Here is a 17095-nt window from a genome sequence, read left to right on the forward strand (position 1 = left end):
CCTTAAAAACCTCTAAGGAAGGAGATTCTACCACCTCCCTAGGTAACGCATTCCAGTGTTTCACCACCCTCTTAGTGAAAAAGTTTTTCCTAATATCCAATCTAAACCTTCCCCACTGCAACTTGAGACCATTACTCTTCGTTCTGTCATCTGCTACCATTGAGAACAGTCTAGAGCCATCCTCTTTGGAACCCCCTTTCAGGTAGTTGAAAGCAGCTATCAAATCCCCCCTCATTCTTCTCTTCTGCAGGCTAAACAATCCCAGCTCCCTCAGCCTCTCCTCATAACTCATGTGTTCCAGTCCCCTAATCATTTTTGTTGCCCTTCGCTGGACTCTCTCCAATTTATCCACATCCTTCTTGAAGTGTGGGGCCCAAAACTGGACACAGTACTCCAGATGAGGCCTCACCAATGTCGAATAGAGGGGAACGATCACGTCCCTCGATCTGCTCGCTATGCCCCTTTGTCCTCAATTTAGCAATATTCTCCCAGAGTATGTATTCTTATCGACTCAGGAGCGTCTGCTGGTTTGCAATCCCAAACTGCAGGCCTCCTAAGGAATAAAGTTTATGACCAAACGAGTCTAGTCTTTGCTCTTACCTGTGGAGGCTTGGTAACCCTGCCTTTCCCACTCATTAGCAACTCCTACTACAACAGAACACAGAGCTGGTGATAGAAAACATGTGTATACCCTTTAGAGGGAACAAAATACCTCCAGTCAGCTCATTTCACTGTAAGAGCTAGGGAAGAGGGTGTCTGCCACAGAGTCTTGACCAGTTCCACGACTGCTTCATTGACTGGCAGATCAATCTTAGAAAGGGTGGCAAATATTAGAATGTTCACCAACTTGTGAGAATTCTTCAGTGCCAAAACTGAAACCAGTTTCAGTGGGTCCTGTGGTCTTCGGAGGAGATCAATCTCCCACTGCTTCATCTGGTGACAAAGACAAGGATGCAGCCAGCATCTGAAGTGGTGGCAACTCCATAATCTATGGTGGAGGAGCTACCCAAGAAGGCTGGCTGGCCAGGACCAGTCAGAATACTGGACACTGGAGAGATGCTCTTGGGGCCCAGTACCCATTTCAACGTCAGATATTGGAGAACAATGTTCCTGGTACTGTCACATCTGATGCAGTCCCCACAACTGACAAGATGGTTGAAATGAGGTCCTGACTAGAAGAGGGATGCCCCATGCAGCCCAGAGTGGCTACTGGTATGGACCCAGGACCCATCTTTATCCAGGCCATTGCTCTTTAGGGAAAGGCCAATGTTTGGGTTGCTGCATTATTCATGGCCCTGACGATCTTGAAGGAAGGTAAGTGCACTGTGCCCCAGGTGAGATACAGAGGGTTGCACTTCCAAGTCCGAGCAGTCAGAAGCTTCACATAATGGAGACACTGATGCTGACTCTACCAAAAAGAGGTAACCTGAACCTGGGGATGGCGATACCAAAGGAAGAAAGGGAGCCTCCCTCTTGATAGAACTGGTTTGAGAAGAGGACTAGATAGTGGTACTGGGGGCTTCTCAATGCGGTGAGGGTTGAGCCGTAGGTGCAGGAAGCAGTTGGATGGTTTCCAATGCTGGTGAAACCTGCACCGAGACACTGCATATGCCTCTTGCGTAGATGGGAACAGCATCGACCGTTGGCTCCTCAAATGCTTCTTAGGGAACAGCCTCACAGACCTAGCACAGGCCCAGAGGCATCAAGCCCCTCTTAATAGGCGAGGCTCCTGGAGCAGCTCTCTCTGCTACATGCTTAGAGTCCTTGCTCCTATCTCATCTCAACACCAATGTGGAAGAACAAGATACTGAACCCAAGGAAGGTCTGGGTCTCTTCTACAGTACCAAGGATCAGGAACACGGAGCTGAAGATACATGTGATGGAGCGCTGTGTACAGATGGTGAAGTATTTGGGGCACTCTCCCCTCGCACTGTTTCAGCTGGAGGGTTGAGGTACTGCTTCCATAAGCAAGCGCTTGCGTTTCGCTGCTCTATCCTTACTGTGGTTTGAAGCCTTTGCAGATGTGACACTTGTCACTAATGTCAGCCCAGTACTGAATGAAAAGAAATGATCCAAAAGGACACAAACAGAAACCTAACACTAATTCACTTGAGAAACTAACAACTAACAATAAATAACAACTATTTATGATGAGTGAGAAATGCAAACGAATAAACAAGTCTGAGATTGCTCTGACAACCATCACTGGCAGTAAGAAGGAAGGGGAGGGGGAAGTTGGGGACAACTCTCTTATACCAGCACACAGCGCTTGTGGCAGCAGAGGGCACTCAAGCCAGGCTGACTGATACTGCTGAGGTGGGAAAAAAAAATCTGACATCTTTGCACGAGGCACACACACATCTACAGTGGAATTGCCATGGGAAATCACACAAAGAACCACTCAAAATTTCATTTTATAGACCCTTTTAAGACTATTACCATGCTTTAATCAGTCTAATATACTCATGTAAAATCAAAAAAATGCTCTTTCATAAAGCACATTTTGCACCTCATTATATGAGATTACATCTTTCATCACTGAATGTTTAATTTCATAGCATTTGGTAAACTTTAATATTGGAGAAAATAATATAAGCATAGAATTAAAATAACTATCACTTAAAGGTTAAACAGAAGAAAGCTCTAATGCAGCAAAACACCCTACTACGTTAACACAACATGCAATAGTTTTAAGGACGAAAAACCTTTTCCTCCAGATTAGAATACATTTGACTTATTTTATATTATTCCATTACATATAAGAGGTTTGGTTTTAAATGTAAGAGGGAAAAGAGATGCACTTGAAAACACAAATTATTTTAATAGACAGAATGACCAGAAAAAAGGGATTGATTTGGTATATATGAACAGGTCATATACAAAAAAAGACAGCAATTCATGGGAGCTGCCTTACCTAATGAGAACGGTGATCCATATAATTCAGTATTTTGTCAGAGACTGATCAGAGCCTGATGCTTCAGAAAAGTTTTTGGAAAACCTATTGTGCCATTTATGGAATTACCATCCTCCCAATACAGAAAGTTTCTTCCTGATCTCATCAGTTGATGGTTGAATTATGTCTTGAAACATGATGTTTATATCCCTTTTTAAAAACATATACTAATTTACTTATGGGTGGTTTCATTAATATAAAATGCCACTGCCATGGAGTAATGAGTTTCACGGATTTGAATTTTGTGTTAAAAAGTATTCCCTTTTATCAGTTTTAAATTTATTGCCTTTCACTTTCATTGAGTGTCCAATGGCAGTAAGGTTAAATGAAAGACAGATGTGACATTGGGTGCTCCAGATTATCTTATGCCATTCCTTATTTTAATACCTCTGCCACACTGCCTCTTCTTTGTCTCTTTTGAGAGCTAAACATTCCCAGCCTTTTCACTCTAAGTTTGTTCATTCTTCTAACCATTTTCATCATACATCTCTGGATCCCTTCTATTATTCCCATGTTTTTTGAGATAGGGTGACCAGTACATTTAGGCCACAAAAACAGATTTTTCAAGTTTCATGAAACCTACAATAATATGAATAGAATTAAGAATTATTTTTAAATTTTAATTAAAACAATTTACTTAACTATTTCCTTCTGGTGTTAGAATCATAGAATATAAGGGTTGGAAGCGACCTCAGGAGGTCATCTAGTCCAACCCCCTGCTCAAAGCAGGACCAATCCCCAATTTTTGCCCCAGATCCCTAAATGGCCCCCTCAGGGATTGAACTCACAACCCGTTAGCATTCTAGGCACAACAGCAATGTGCTTGTGGATGAAAACTAAAGGTTCAGTTCACTAAATAGACCGGTCTAATTTCACAGCTCAAGCTAAATGAAGTGCAAAATGTAAACAAACAGCAAAAATGACTGACAAATAATTAGATTTCTAGTATTAACTTTTAATAATTCTAATGGATTAGGAGCAAAGGGAAGATTTTTTTAAAACCATCACTGCAGTGGATAAAATCTCCTAAGTTTTGATGCTAATTTTAGGCTCTTATGTATAAAAGGCTTAATTTTCAAAGTGCTGAGGATTCGCAGCTCTGATTGACTCTAAAGGGTCTGCACCCTTGAAAAAAAAATCAAGCCTAAGACCTCAATCCTGAAAAGAGATACTGAAGTAAATGAAGATACTCACAGTGCATAAAATTAAGCACATGCTTAAGTCTTTGTGGCAACAACAGAGCACTTAACAGAATTTACACACTTAACTGTGGCCAGTGTTTCTCGAACTAGAGCAAGGCAAATGCAATTCTGCAAATACTGTACCTGGTGATAGTGCTCACTGCGAAGTGAGATGGAGGCTGAGTCTCATGCATTAGGAGTTTCAAGTAGACACTGCTTTGGTCTCTTGCCACTGCCACTACTGGATCAGCCTGTCCTTGGTCACAATTATAAAACAGCTTTGGAACAAGTCTTAAATAAAGCAGAAAACAAGTAAAATAGTAAGCAAATCCCTTTTTACAAAGATAGATATCACAAAAACTGATCTAATGTACAATTTAGGCAGACATGTGGGTAAATCTGTGTTGATTTTTAAAATGACAATTGTTACTCTAAACTCAAACTCACTTTCTCCTCAAACATTTACCTCAAAGGAATCATTTATATCTTTACTGGAGACTTGAAGACCACCTTCTTTTCCAATTTTACCTTTACCCTCACTGTCCTCTATTGTGGCCACTAGCATTCCAGTCAGGAATATAACAGATTTACACTGGAAACAAAGTAATTTAAAAATATCTGCAGCAGTGATTGGTGCTGAGTAACAAACAATTTTCTTCCCCTGCCTCTTTCCCTCTCTAAGACTGATCTCACTTCCAGAGTGAGAACACATGCCAAGAAGATCTTTAGCTTCTGACTCCAAATAATTCACAGAGTGACACATACACACACTCTGGCAAGTCAACTGACTAATTTTACCATGTTAGAAAAGCCGTAGTGCACTGAAAACTGAATGTTGAGTCAGATTTCTTGTGTAAACTATAGTGGGATGTTACAATTCATTTTTGTTAACATAGATGGAATTTAAAAGCACTAGACAATATAATTTAGTGACAGGATAACCCATTGACCAATACTTCCTGATTGTTCACCCTGGATTTTGAGGATCTCTCTTTTGCAGGCTTGTATAAACCACTTCAACTTCTGACAACAATTCTTTCCCAATCCCTGCCCTCTCCATTGTCACCCACTATTCTGGCAACTTTCCCTTCATTCAAAAGACAAAGGCAGACAAACAGTCTTTTGTGACACTAGCTTATGTGCTACACCACTGAATCAGACATGGACATGGGAGATACTGAAGAGTGGCACCCCAAGGATTAATCATGTAACTCCTTCATTTCCAAATGCCATTCTTGAATATGGTAGCCATAGATGATCTGCTACAGGATTGGCTGCTATAATTCCTTTCACAAGACTGAAAAATCAGTACAGTACCTGAACTTTAGTCCAAGCTTAACCACCAACTCCCTCCATGTCATTAAATAAATCACAACTTACTGGAGTCACAGTTTCCTCATCCGTACAGTGGAGATAATACACCTTATGCCTGGGGGAATTCTGTACCACTGCGTAATGCAGAATTTGTGCAGAATTAATGTTCTGCGCAAAATTTCCTTTTCCCCCCTCACAGAAATGGGCTGCTGGCTGCCACTAGTGGCCGCTGAACCCAGCAGAGCCCAGGTTCCCAGCTCCGAATAGAAGACACTGCTGAGGGGAGGGGGAAGAAGAGGGAGCTGGATGGTCCCAGCAGTTGCAGTTCCCAGCATGCCCTGAAGTAAGGAAGCAAAGTGCAGGCAACTCCATACAAACCTGGTACCCAGTATCAGGCTATTTCTCCCTCTGGATCCCTGGGGGAGGATGGGGTGAGAGTGTCCGGGATGGGAGGTGGCGGGGGGGAGAGGGGAAGAGGGCCACAGCTAGGCTCTGGCGGGGAGGAGGTGCAAGTGTCTCAGCTGGGGAGCACCCCACAGCTGGGCTCTGAGGGAGGAAGGAGTGCAAGTGTCTGGGCTGTGGGGGCAATCTGCAATTGGGCTCGGGAGGAGGGGGGGTGGGAGTCTGGCCCCACAGCTGGGCTCTGAAGGCAATGGGACAGAGACAGGAACGGGGTTGTCATAGGGGTTTCTTTAACTCTCTGCTCCTGGGGGAGTTTTTTGTGTCTGTAACAATACAGACGTAGATACTGTAAGGTATTTTGAAATAAATTACCAAAATAATTGAAACTAGTGTGATTATAGAGTGTTATTATGATAAATAAAACATGCAGAATTTTAAAATACTGTGTGCAGAATTTTTTGGCGCAGAATTAACACCTCAGGAGTATTGTGACGATTAAATGTTTATGCAATGCTTTAAAAAATGGAAAGTACTGTGTGATAATTCAAAACAAAAAGTGGTTCAGAAATAATGTATTCCTTCCATCACAAGTAGTGTATGTGTGTGTATAGATATATATATATCTATATATATAGATATATATATATATATAAAAAACAATTAAAATGTATAGTGTTAAGTAAGTGGTAAGTATTATTTAGTTGCAGGTACATGGTGTATTAGGCTAGCATATTATTAAAAACCTTTGTTTTAGCTTATACCTCATCAAAGAAGCTGCAGCTATGTGTCTCACTCTGGGGTCTTCATCACCAAGAAGGTAAATTACAACACTGTTGAGCACTCTGTCCTGAAGTTTTAATAGCTATGGGAATAGATTAGTATAAGCAAAGATGAAACATCATAGCACATTTTAACTGCTCTGACGAACTTTACAGATTATTAAAGATGTATTTTGTAGAGCCAACATGTAAAAGTATGTTTCCTTTGTAGATAGAAGTTACCAATATAACAGTTTTACTTCTACATTGCTGAACAAACTGTTTATTTACCTAGGGAAATAATCTGATTATAACTTTTTAAAATCATACTATAAAGCTCTGTATTTCAGTAGAAAAGGAACTTTACGCCCAGTACTAAGAATTAGGCCATGATTCAGCAAAGCACATGCATGAACCATTGGCTTCAGCAGGTCTTAAGCACCTGATTAAAATTAATCATACAACAAAGTGTTTTACTGGATCAGTGCCTTAGCCCCCAACCATAATGCTTTGATATAATATACAAAAGATAGGCTTCTTACCTAAATTCCCTGTAAGGTGCGCTGCCACATGGGCACGCAGCAGCCTATTTAGCACTGCGCAGGTGCTCAGGAAACCTGCCAGGGGACCTGCTGCAGATAGGGGAGGGACACCCCTACCCCGGCCTGAACTCAGCAGCGGCTGAGGCAGCCCAGATGTACCATAGCCCCCCTACACTGGTCCCAATTCTGCCACGGCCAGAGGAGGGGCGCCCATCCTGCAGCCCCAGCCCCGGAGCTGCCGCGGAAGGGAGTGACGCCTCTCCCACTAAGCCCAAGTGCTGCTGCAGGGAGAGACAGCTGGGGGGAATCCTCTCCCCCTGTCACAGCCCTGGAGCACCCTCCTGCACCCCAAATGCCTCATCCCCAGCCCCACCCCAGAGCTCGCATCCCTAGGCAAAGCCCTCATCCACTGCACCCAACCCTCTGCCCCAGCCCCATGCCAGAGCCCGCACTCCAACCCTCTGCCCCAGCCCTGAGCCCCTCATCCCTGGCCCCAACCAAGAGCGCACACCCCCAGCCAGAGCCCTCACATCCCTGCACTCCCACCCCAGCCCTGAGGCCCCTTCCTACACCCCGAACCCTTCGGCCCCACCCACACCACATGAATTTTGTTATGTGCACCAATATGGAGGTGGTGTGTCACACATCACCTCCATATCGGCGCACATAACAAAATTCATTCCGCATATGGGTGGAAAAATTAGAGGGAACAATGCTTCTTACCCCAGTATAATGATGAACACCTCTGTGCAAGTTGTCTGCTTTTCCTTCCAAAAAGCTGACTAATCTTAATAGGTAAAACGGACAAAGGCAGACCACGTTACTAACCATCATTAAAGTCACAAGAATTTTTCTTAAGTATTACACAGTGTAATTAATTTTTAAAAGAATTAAAATTTACTTTTATTAATTTAGGCAAAAAAGTCAGAATTAGCACATTTTAGTTAATCTGTTTCAAGAAACAATATATTGAAACAACATTCTAAAGTTTCCAGCATGCTGAACTAGGGCAATTTTTTATTAATTTATTTTTTAAAATAAGACTTCTATCTCAAAAAGCCTTTGGAGAGTAAGGGGATGTAAAAGCAAAGGCATAAGTGCAGTATTATTTACCCAAACAGTGTTTTGGAATAAGTGAAAAGTGGGAAATAGTTGACAAAAGACTAACAGAAGGAGCTTAAAAATTGTGCTGCATATCTGGGACTTCAATAGATTTCACAGGAATCCCCAGTTATTTTGAACACTGGGTCATATTTATCTGTTCACAGTTTCTTAGAAGACAGATTCAAGCGATTAAAAGAACACAGAGAAGTTGCTAATGTGCCCAATCCTGTAATCTCTGATGTTAATGGCAGCTTTCTTGTCAGTCTTGAGGATTTGTTTTATAAGAGGTTCATTAATTTTTCAAGCTATTTAAACTTCAATTCACAAGCTAGGTCTCCCATACTAGGTACTGTATGCACAGCCACAATACAACTTATTGAAATATGCACACTTACCGGAAATCTATCTCAGCAAGAGTTTCCAGAAGCTCTGTCCTTACTAGCCAATAAGAACTATTCTTCAGAGTAAGGAGGTCGATGATTAACTGTAAACCTAGTTCACTATAACTGCTACTGCACAAGCTCATGATGCAATGCTAAAAAGGTAGAAACAAGTTTTTAATTATTATGCTACCTTTTATGGATTTAGAGAGAGTCTCTTCTTGCACAAACTTTGTGCTTACACATATAAAAACCTAAAACCAACCTATTGCTAACACTTTAAGGAAACTGTTAAGCAAACTAGAATTAAGAATTATTTTTACATTTTAATTAAAACACTCATATTATTGTAGGTTTCATGAAACTTGAAAAATCTGTTTTTGTGGCCTAAATGTACCCTATCTCAAAAAACATGGGAATAATAGAAGGGATCCAGAGATGTATGATGAAAATGGTTCAAAGAATGAACAAACTTAGATACGAAGAGAGTGAAAAGGCTGGGAACGTTTAGCTCTCAAAAGAGACAAATAAGAGTCAGTGTGGCAGAGGTATTAAAATAAAATAAAAGCCTCTACAGGGGCTCGGCACGGAGCTTAGTCAGCTGCTAGGAAAGTCTGAAGGCTCCAAACTCTGGAAAGAGACTTCAAGACTCAGCAAGACAGGTCCTGAGGGGCCACGGTCTATAGGGCTTGAGGGTTACCTCTAACTACTCAAAAACCTCTTCCCTAGTGAAGTGATTCCTACGGGGGAGGGTGGGGGGGGCGCACGCGCAGGAGTAATAGTAAATTTAAATGTCAAAGCAAAAGACTGAGTCATACCTCCTTGGTTTTATCCCCAGTTATGCGCTGACTCACTAGGTGTTCTTGGGCAAGTCATGTAAACTTTCTGGATTCTTCTACCTCTATGCCTCACTTTACCTGCCTACAAAAGTACTGTAATATACTTCTCTCTGAGAATGAATAGCTGTAAAGTGCTTTGAATTACTTATGCTGAAGGAGACTAAGTGTTATAATAGCAGAATATGCTTAATTGAGGACTATCCAAATTTAAGTGTCCAAAGTCACATCCGGCCATCCCTGCACCTCCCTAAATTTTCCTGTTTTAAAAGACTCTACACCACACTTTGAGCAACATTGCCTAAATTTAAAATGGGGAATGCCACTGGAACCAGTAAATCTCTAAAAAATAGAATGAATTTTAAGTGCAATCACTGTATACATATACACACAAAAACATCATGGATTACCGGGTAAAGAGCCCAGCTTCCATAAAATGTGAACGTTTTCACACATTTAAACTACTACATTTCATTGACCGGAGTTCCTCTCCTCCAATTCCATCCTAGACACTCTCTAATGTGACTTCTTGTGCTCCAATTAAAGTGCTCTCGCCAAAGTCTAGTGACCTCTGCCTAGCCAAAGCTCCAAATCAGTAATCCAACCTCATTTTCCTTGATCTGTCAGCCACCTTCAACACAGGGAACCATACTCCTATTCTTGAAATCTTGTCCTCCTTGGCTTCTGTGATTCTGCCCTCTCCGGATTCTCCTACCTCTCTAATCGTTCCATCAGTGTATCATTGCTGCTCTACAACTTTCTGTGAGGTTCCAAAAAGTCTTTGTTCTCTTCCTCTTCTCCCTCCACACCTTATTGCTAGGTAATCAGACCCACAAACACATATTCAACTACCATCTCTATGCTGACGACTTAGAAATTACCTCTACTCCAGACCTGTCGCCGTTTGTCTAACCTAAAATTTCTGCTTGTCTGATTTTTCTTCATTGGTGTCTAGCCATCAACTCAAGCTCAACATGGTTTAAATAGAGCTCTTAATCTTTCCCCACAAACGTGGGATTATCTTTGACTCTGACCTCTCTCTCTCTCGGTCCCCAAATCCAAGGTATGTATAAATCTTGCAGAATCTTCTGCATAGCATCTCTAAGCTAGGACCTGTCCTATCCATCCACACAGCTAAAACTCTGCTCTCATCATCTCGCTTACTGCAATGCCCTTTCACTGGCCCTGACAAATGCAATCTTGTGCCACTTATATTCATTCAGAATGCTGCTGCAAAGATCATTCTTCTGACTTGCCACTTTAACCATATCACCCCTCTCTTTTAATCCTTAAGATGGTTTCCCCCTTTTTAGTGCATCAAACATAAGTTGCTTGTCTTGACTTCCAAGACTCTCCACAATCTTTCTTTCACTACCAAATGTTAACTCCCACCTATTATCAACCAACTAATCATGTCAGCCTCCACTGCCCACTTACTAAAAAATTTTCTCTTATGCTGTCCCTCATGCTTGGGAGCAGCTCCCAGTGAACCCCTACAAAGCTCTCTCATTATCCTCTGAATTCTCCTTGACTATGATGCTTACAAAAAATTGGAGAATGATTAGGCCACTGGGTGCATTAATAACTACTGCCTATCATGCTAAGCAAAATTATTTCCCTGTATTCTTCCATCAGTCTGTATCCATGTGCTTTCTCCTCTCATACTTTGACTGTACGCTCTTTGGGGCTGGGACCATCTTTTCATTCTGTGTTTTTACAGCACCTAGCACAACAGAATCCTGGTCCATGACAAGGGCTCTATGGTAATATAAACAAAAAACAACAATAGAAATTTTGTTTACCCTCACAGCTGCACAAGCCAGTTTGCATGTAACTGAGGATTCATCTTTCAGAGTTTTCTGTAAGAGAGGTATACAGTCTACCAGAGAAAAGAGATTTCCTGAAAGAAAGAAAGAATAATGAAACAATAAGGGCAATGTTTTCACTACATGCACCAAAACAACCCCCTCAAAATAACTCAACTGTTACCTGTTGAACTTCTGACATTTGCTAGCCAGTTTTCCACATCAAACCGTGATTTATTGAGAATGGAATAGACAATGGTTCCACAGAGAATGGCAGTAGCTCCTCTAATCTGGGGATCTCCATGATCAATATAGTTCAAAACATCCGATACATACTGCTCTTCTGAGAAAACAAGTTACAACAACTACTTTATTTTAAAAATATTAGTTCTAGGATTTAACAAGCCTTCTACTGACATTGCTTACAAAGAATGTAAAATAGACTGCATTAAATCAGCTATAATAAACAAGACACAAAGCTTCATCAAAAACAAATAAAATGAAAGCATCATCCAAGCATGCACTAAATGCATAATGAAGCAGCAGTTTTAGAATGATAATTGTGGCCCAATTAATATCTAACATAGTATAGAACAGGTATTGTGTTAGAAGACCACTCGAACAATTTATTCCATGACTAGAAATCTTAAAAAAAAAAACCACCCAATCTTGATTTAAAGAAAAAATTATGTATATAAAATATATAAAAATCTAGTTCAACTAGAAGTTATTGGATCTGATACAAGAATTACTTGGTGAAGTTCTATGCTCTGCATTATGCAGGAGGTCAGACTAAATGGTCAGAATGGGCCCCTCAGACTTTTAAAATCTATGAAAATTTTGTCCTTGCAGGATCTAGTAGAAGAGTCCTTGCTCTTCTCCACCTCCAATCATATAATATTCTAGCGTGGCTGTACGCATTACCACCACCAAACCTTCAAAGGACTGCTTTTAAATCTTCATAGTGAAGAATTTTGTTTTTTTAATATAGATATGAGATACACCAGTTTACTAAATTATTCATTTCTTCCCCCATTTATCTTTCAATTTCACGTAAACTTTCTAACCAAATGCAAAAATTTGTTCCATACTAGGCCTGCAAGTACAAACGACGTTTAACAAATACTGTAATTACTATCTGATTCTACTGTAACAACCCAGCACCAAAAGTCAGACACGCACACACACACCAAGATTCCAAGTAGAAGCCAATAGCAACAAGAATCTTCAAGAGTTAAGTGGTTAAAGCCAGAGCTGGGAGAAATTTTTCATTCAAAACAGTTTTTCAGTGAAAAATGACTTTTCCCATCAAAACAACACTTTTCATTGGAAACATCCATTTCTGACAGAAAAATTCAGGTTTTTCATCAAAAATGAAAACTTCAAAAACCAAAAGTTATTTGGATTTCCATTGTTTGAAAATTTCATTTTTTTTCCTGAAAACTGATAACTTTTGTTTTTGATTAACATCTGAAATTCCGTAGAATTTTTTTTTAATTAAAATGAAAAAAAATTAATATTTTCATGGAAAATTTTTTTGCAGGGAAATAAATGCTTCATGCCTAGTTCTAGTTAAAGCATTCCTGAAAGATGGCCTCCAAAGGTTTTACTGAAAAATGCCATGTAAGAGAATGAGATACCCCCCACCCTCCACTGTTCCTCAGACATTCTTGTCAACTGCTGGAAATGGCCCACCTTGATTATCTCTACAAAAGGTTCCGCACCGTCGTCGTCCCCCCACCCCCTGCTGGTAATAGCTCACCTTCAGTGATCACTCTCATTACAGTGTGTACGGTAATACCCATTGTTTCATGTTCCCTATGTATATAAATCTCCCCACTGTATTTTCCACTGAATGCATCCGATGAAGTGAGCCGTAGCTCACGAAAGCTTATGCTCAAATTGGTTAGTCTCTAAGGTGCCACAAGTACTCCTTTTCTTTTTGCAGATACAGACTAACACAGGGGCTACTCTGAAACCTGTATAGTGTGTGCTGCAACATTTCCACTTGGTTTTCCTTGTCTGCTCTTCGTGGACTTATGTCAAACTTAACGTTTTCTGATTATTTTTATTTATTTATATTTAAAACAGGAGACTAACAAATACACCATATTGGCAGAAAATAGTTCTGCAACATCCAATTACATGTTTTGATCTAGTTTCTGGGTCGTAATCCGGTTACCCACAGACTTGCATCAAGATAGTTTTGCCATCATAACATGATGTTATCACAGACAGGATGTGATGGGAACTCTTGAGTAATTTTATACCATAAATTGGGTACTCTGGGTAATCAGTTTGCATCACAGGGTCTTCACAATAATTGCAGAGGTCCTTCCTAACTATGGCAGAGTAAGCTTTTAATGGCTCCTGACAGAGGGAAGTTGATTAAGGCCTTTAAATGCTATCACAGTAAGTGTTAAACAAAAAATAGTAAAAATGTTCAAGACCAAGTGCTGTGCAAATTCAGCAGTTCTTCAAATTTAAGTAAAGCTGCTATTTAGAAACCCACTACCTAACTACAAAGATACCTAAAAAGCACCAACCTGGATTTTTTTAAAAAAAAAATCATATCCGTAAGTTTCAGGTCATTGTGATTTAAAGTTAAGTTATAAAGCCCTTTAGTGAGCAAATTAAGATGTTTGGTTAGATTATTGCTAATACCATAAATTAAAGAAACCAAAGAGGGTTCAAAGCCCTTTTTGAGAGCAGCCTCCAGTTTTCTATCTGTGGGCTCTTCAGGGAAGAACTCACCTTCTGAGGGAATAACCTTATCCCTGGAGAGGGACATAACAGCAACATCGACCTCAGCAATACAGCCCTTTGGTTCCTGAATGTTATATAGTCCTAAGGTTGCTCTCGTTAACATGCTGGCCCTTATTAGGCTTGTTCCATTCATCCCTAATCACTTCCTCAAAGGAGGAGCAAAGGGGTACTGCAGCATCAGGGGAGGATTTTGAAACAGAGAAATTTACTCTGAGGCTTACTCACTGGAGCCTACTCAGGTTTCATAGCCAGACAGCTCACTTTCCTCAGTGGAGGAGGGCTGGTGGGCAAAAGGAAGACTCCCCTCTCCTGTATTTTTTGTGCTCTGTCTTTCCCATTTTAGCTTTTCACATTTTTTTTGTTTAACCTTTTTGCACACATTTTGAGAGCATAGAAGTTCTGATGTAGCTTTGGTGAGACCTTTTGCAGCTTACCTTCCCTAGGGCCTGGAACCCTCTTCAGCAGTCTGTCTCAGAATCCTCAGCCACAGGGTCCCATTCCCCCTGGGACAGGGGAGGGATGTAACTCATTGTCACAGTCTTTCTGGTTGGAAGGGGCTGATTAGAAGCCCGGTTTCTTTCCTCAGGGTGCTCAGTGCCCACTTGGAAAGTGGGGGGATTTATGGCCCCATGGACTTCCCTTCTTTCTTTTGCTGAGGTCCCCTCGGACTTACCCCAAATCAAGTGGTCAGGATCCTTGCTTTTGGAACCTCTCCCTGCTCTGCACTGGGGTTTCTGATCCATTTTTCCCCAGCTGGAGTTACAGCTGCCTCAGTGGGTAGGGACCTATCTGACTCATTGCCCCAAGACCTAACGGAGTTCGGGGTGGACGGCTGGGTGCAGGCTCAGCACAACTCTTCATCTGCTGAGCCTGGGAAGGCTACCTTACATATAGAGCACTGCCTGGATTTGCTCTAGTGCTTTTGCCGCTGCGCTTCCATGCCTTTAAGGGACAGAGGAGCCTTCACAGAGAAGCTGCAGTAGAGGCTCAGGGAGAATTGAGCCCACAGGGGGTTAACCAACCCAAGAAGGAGGAGGAGGACAAAGACTAAGGAGGAGGAACAGCTCTCCACTGCCCAAAAAACTGGGCAGTAAAGTTAAAATAGAAGGAATAAGGGAGGCAGCAAAAAAAACCCACCATTGTCTGCTGCTGCAGAGACAGACAGACAATCTGGTGACCAGACCACACAGCACCAGAACAGTGACCCTCCTCCATGAGCTACAGATAGAGGAGCGCAGCCCAGATACCCAGAAAGTGAGAGACAGTAGGCTGCAGAAACTAACTTTTCAAAAAATAGAAATACCACAATTATGATCACCTAGTCTGACCTTCTGCATAACACCGGCCATAGAATTTCACCCAACTCCTGCATCAAACCCCTGATTTCTGGCTGGCTAGAGTATCTCTTTTAGAAAGACATCCTACCATGGTTTAACTTGAAGTGGAGCAGAATCCACGACGTCCCTAGGTAAGTCATTCCACTGATTAATTATACCCTTAAAAATCTGTATCCTATATTCTGTCTGAATTTGTGTAGTCTCAACTTTCAGCCATTGGATCTGGTTATTCTTTTGTCTCCCAGATTAAAGAGTCCAAAATCATCATCAGAAATCTTTTCCCCATGTATCAGAGTAACAGCCGTGTTAGTCTGTATTCGCAAAAAGAAAAGGAGTACTTGTGGCACCTTAGAGACTAACCAATTTATTTGAGCATGAGCTTTTGTAGCTCACGAAAGCTCATGCTCAAATAAATTGGTTAGTCTCTAAGGTGCCACAAGTACACCTTTTCTTTTCCCCATGTAGGTACTTAGATTATGATCAAGTCACCTAACCCTTAAACTCCTCTTTGATAAACTAAATAGACTGAGCTTAAAGTCTTTCACTATAAGGCACATTTTCCAGATCTCTCATATTTCTTGTAGGTCTTTTCTGATCCCTTTCTAATTTTTCAGCATCCTTTCTTAAATTGTAGATAGCATTTTAAGTAATGGTCTCATTAATGCCACATACAGAGGTAATACCATTTGATATTTACATTTATACATCAAAGGATAGCATCAGCCCTCTTAGCCACTGCATCTTACTGGGAGCTCATTTTAAACTGATTATCAACTAAGTCCCCTAACTTCTTTACAGAGTCACTATTTTTGCAGGATAGTCTCCCATCCTAAGTCTGATCTATATTCTTTGTTCCTAGACATATAATTTTGCACTGAGTATAGTAATGGTGAGATCTAAAATAGGATTCTTGAAGTGTAACACTAAGGCTTGGTCGACACTTAGAAAAATTAAAACCTGTTAAAAACCCTAGAACATTTGTAGAATACACTGCATCCACACAGACGCACCAAATGGTTTACAAACAGTTGAGAAAGGGGCTAATCATTTAGAACAGATTACCGTTAGCATATTCAAATCTGATTAAACTAATTGGTTTAGTGCCAGCATAGCTGAGGACAAGCAGAGATGTTTTAATTAGTTCTCCTGCTACTGTCCCATAGTGCACTGGTACTGCTGCAAATTCTCGGTGTTCATCGCTTCTCATAGTTAAGTTGGGAAATGTGAGCATTGTAACTGAAATAGTCTAAGACACTAGTAGTGTGCACAGAGTAATACTTAAACTGATGTGACGTGGCTAGTATACATGTACTGAGTGAGCTCTGTGTACCCTAAAGAACTGAACTGGTTTAGACAAGGATTCAATTATGTATTAAAAAGTCAACAAGTTAAAATGTTTCGCAAAAAAGAGTAGGGAACTATAATGTAACCTCAACATACCATACTCTTCTCCCATGGTTTCAAGAGGTGTCTTATACAGTTTGCTGAAAAAAGATTCAGGATGAAGGGCAACAGCTGCTCCAACACAGCTTACTGCCAACGCTTTTACACTGACCCTCACATCCCTATCAGGAACTAAAGCTGTAAAAAAGAAAAAAAAATGTTGAACGTAAGTAACTACTTTCGATTATTAAAGAGAAAAATTAATATCCTGTTACAACTTAACCTGGACAAATACTATTGACGAGGTATTAATGCAGACCCAATAATTGCATCT

General features: G+C 40.9%; 1 protein-coding gene across 8 annotated transcripts in view; it reads right to left on the reverse strand.

Moving 5' to 3' along the window:
* Positions 1-17095, reverse strand: part of HTT (huntingtin) — a 182417-nt gene that overhangs the window by 117624 nt on the left and 47698 nt on the right. For all 8 annotated transcript variants that reach the window (XM_073342650.2, XM_073342649.2, XM_073342651.2 and 5 more), the window contains 7 exons: positions 16819-16959; positions 11460-11618; positions 11273-11370; positions 8650-8789; positions 7874-7937; positions 6612-6712; positions 4279-4425 (listed from right to left, as the gene is read on the reverse strand). In XM_073342650.2, coding sequence (XP_073198751.1) covers positions 4279-4425; positions 6612-6712; positions 7874-7937; positions 8650-8789; positions 11273-11370; positions 11460-11618; positions 16819-16959 — 850 coding nt within the window. The remainder of the gene's footprint in view (positions 1-4278; positions 4426-6611; positions 6713-7873; positions 7938-8649; positions 8790-11272; positions 11371-11459; positions 11619-16818; positions 16960-17095) is intronic.

The sequence above is a fragment of the Lepidochelys kempii genome, chromosome 4, assembly GCF_965140285.1.
Source record: "Lepidochelys kempii isolate rLepKem1 chromosome 4, rLepKem1.hap1, whole genome shotgun sequence".
NCBI lineage: Eukaryota > Metazoa > Chordata > Testudines > Cheloniidae > Lepidochelys > Lepidochelys kempii.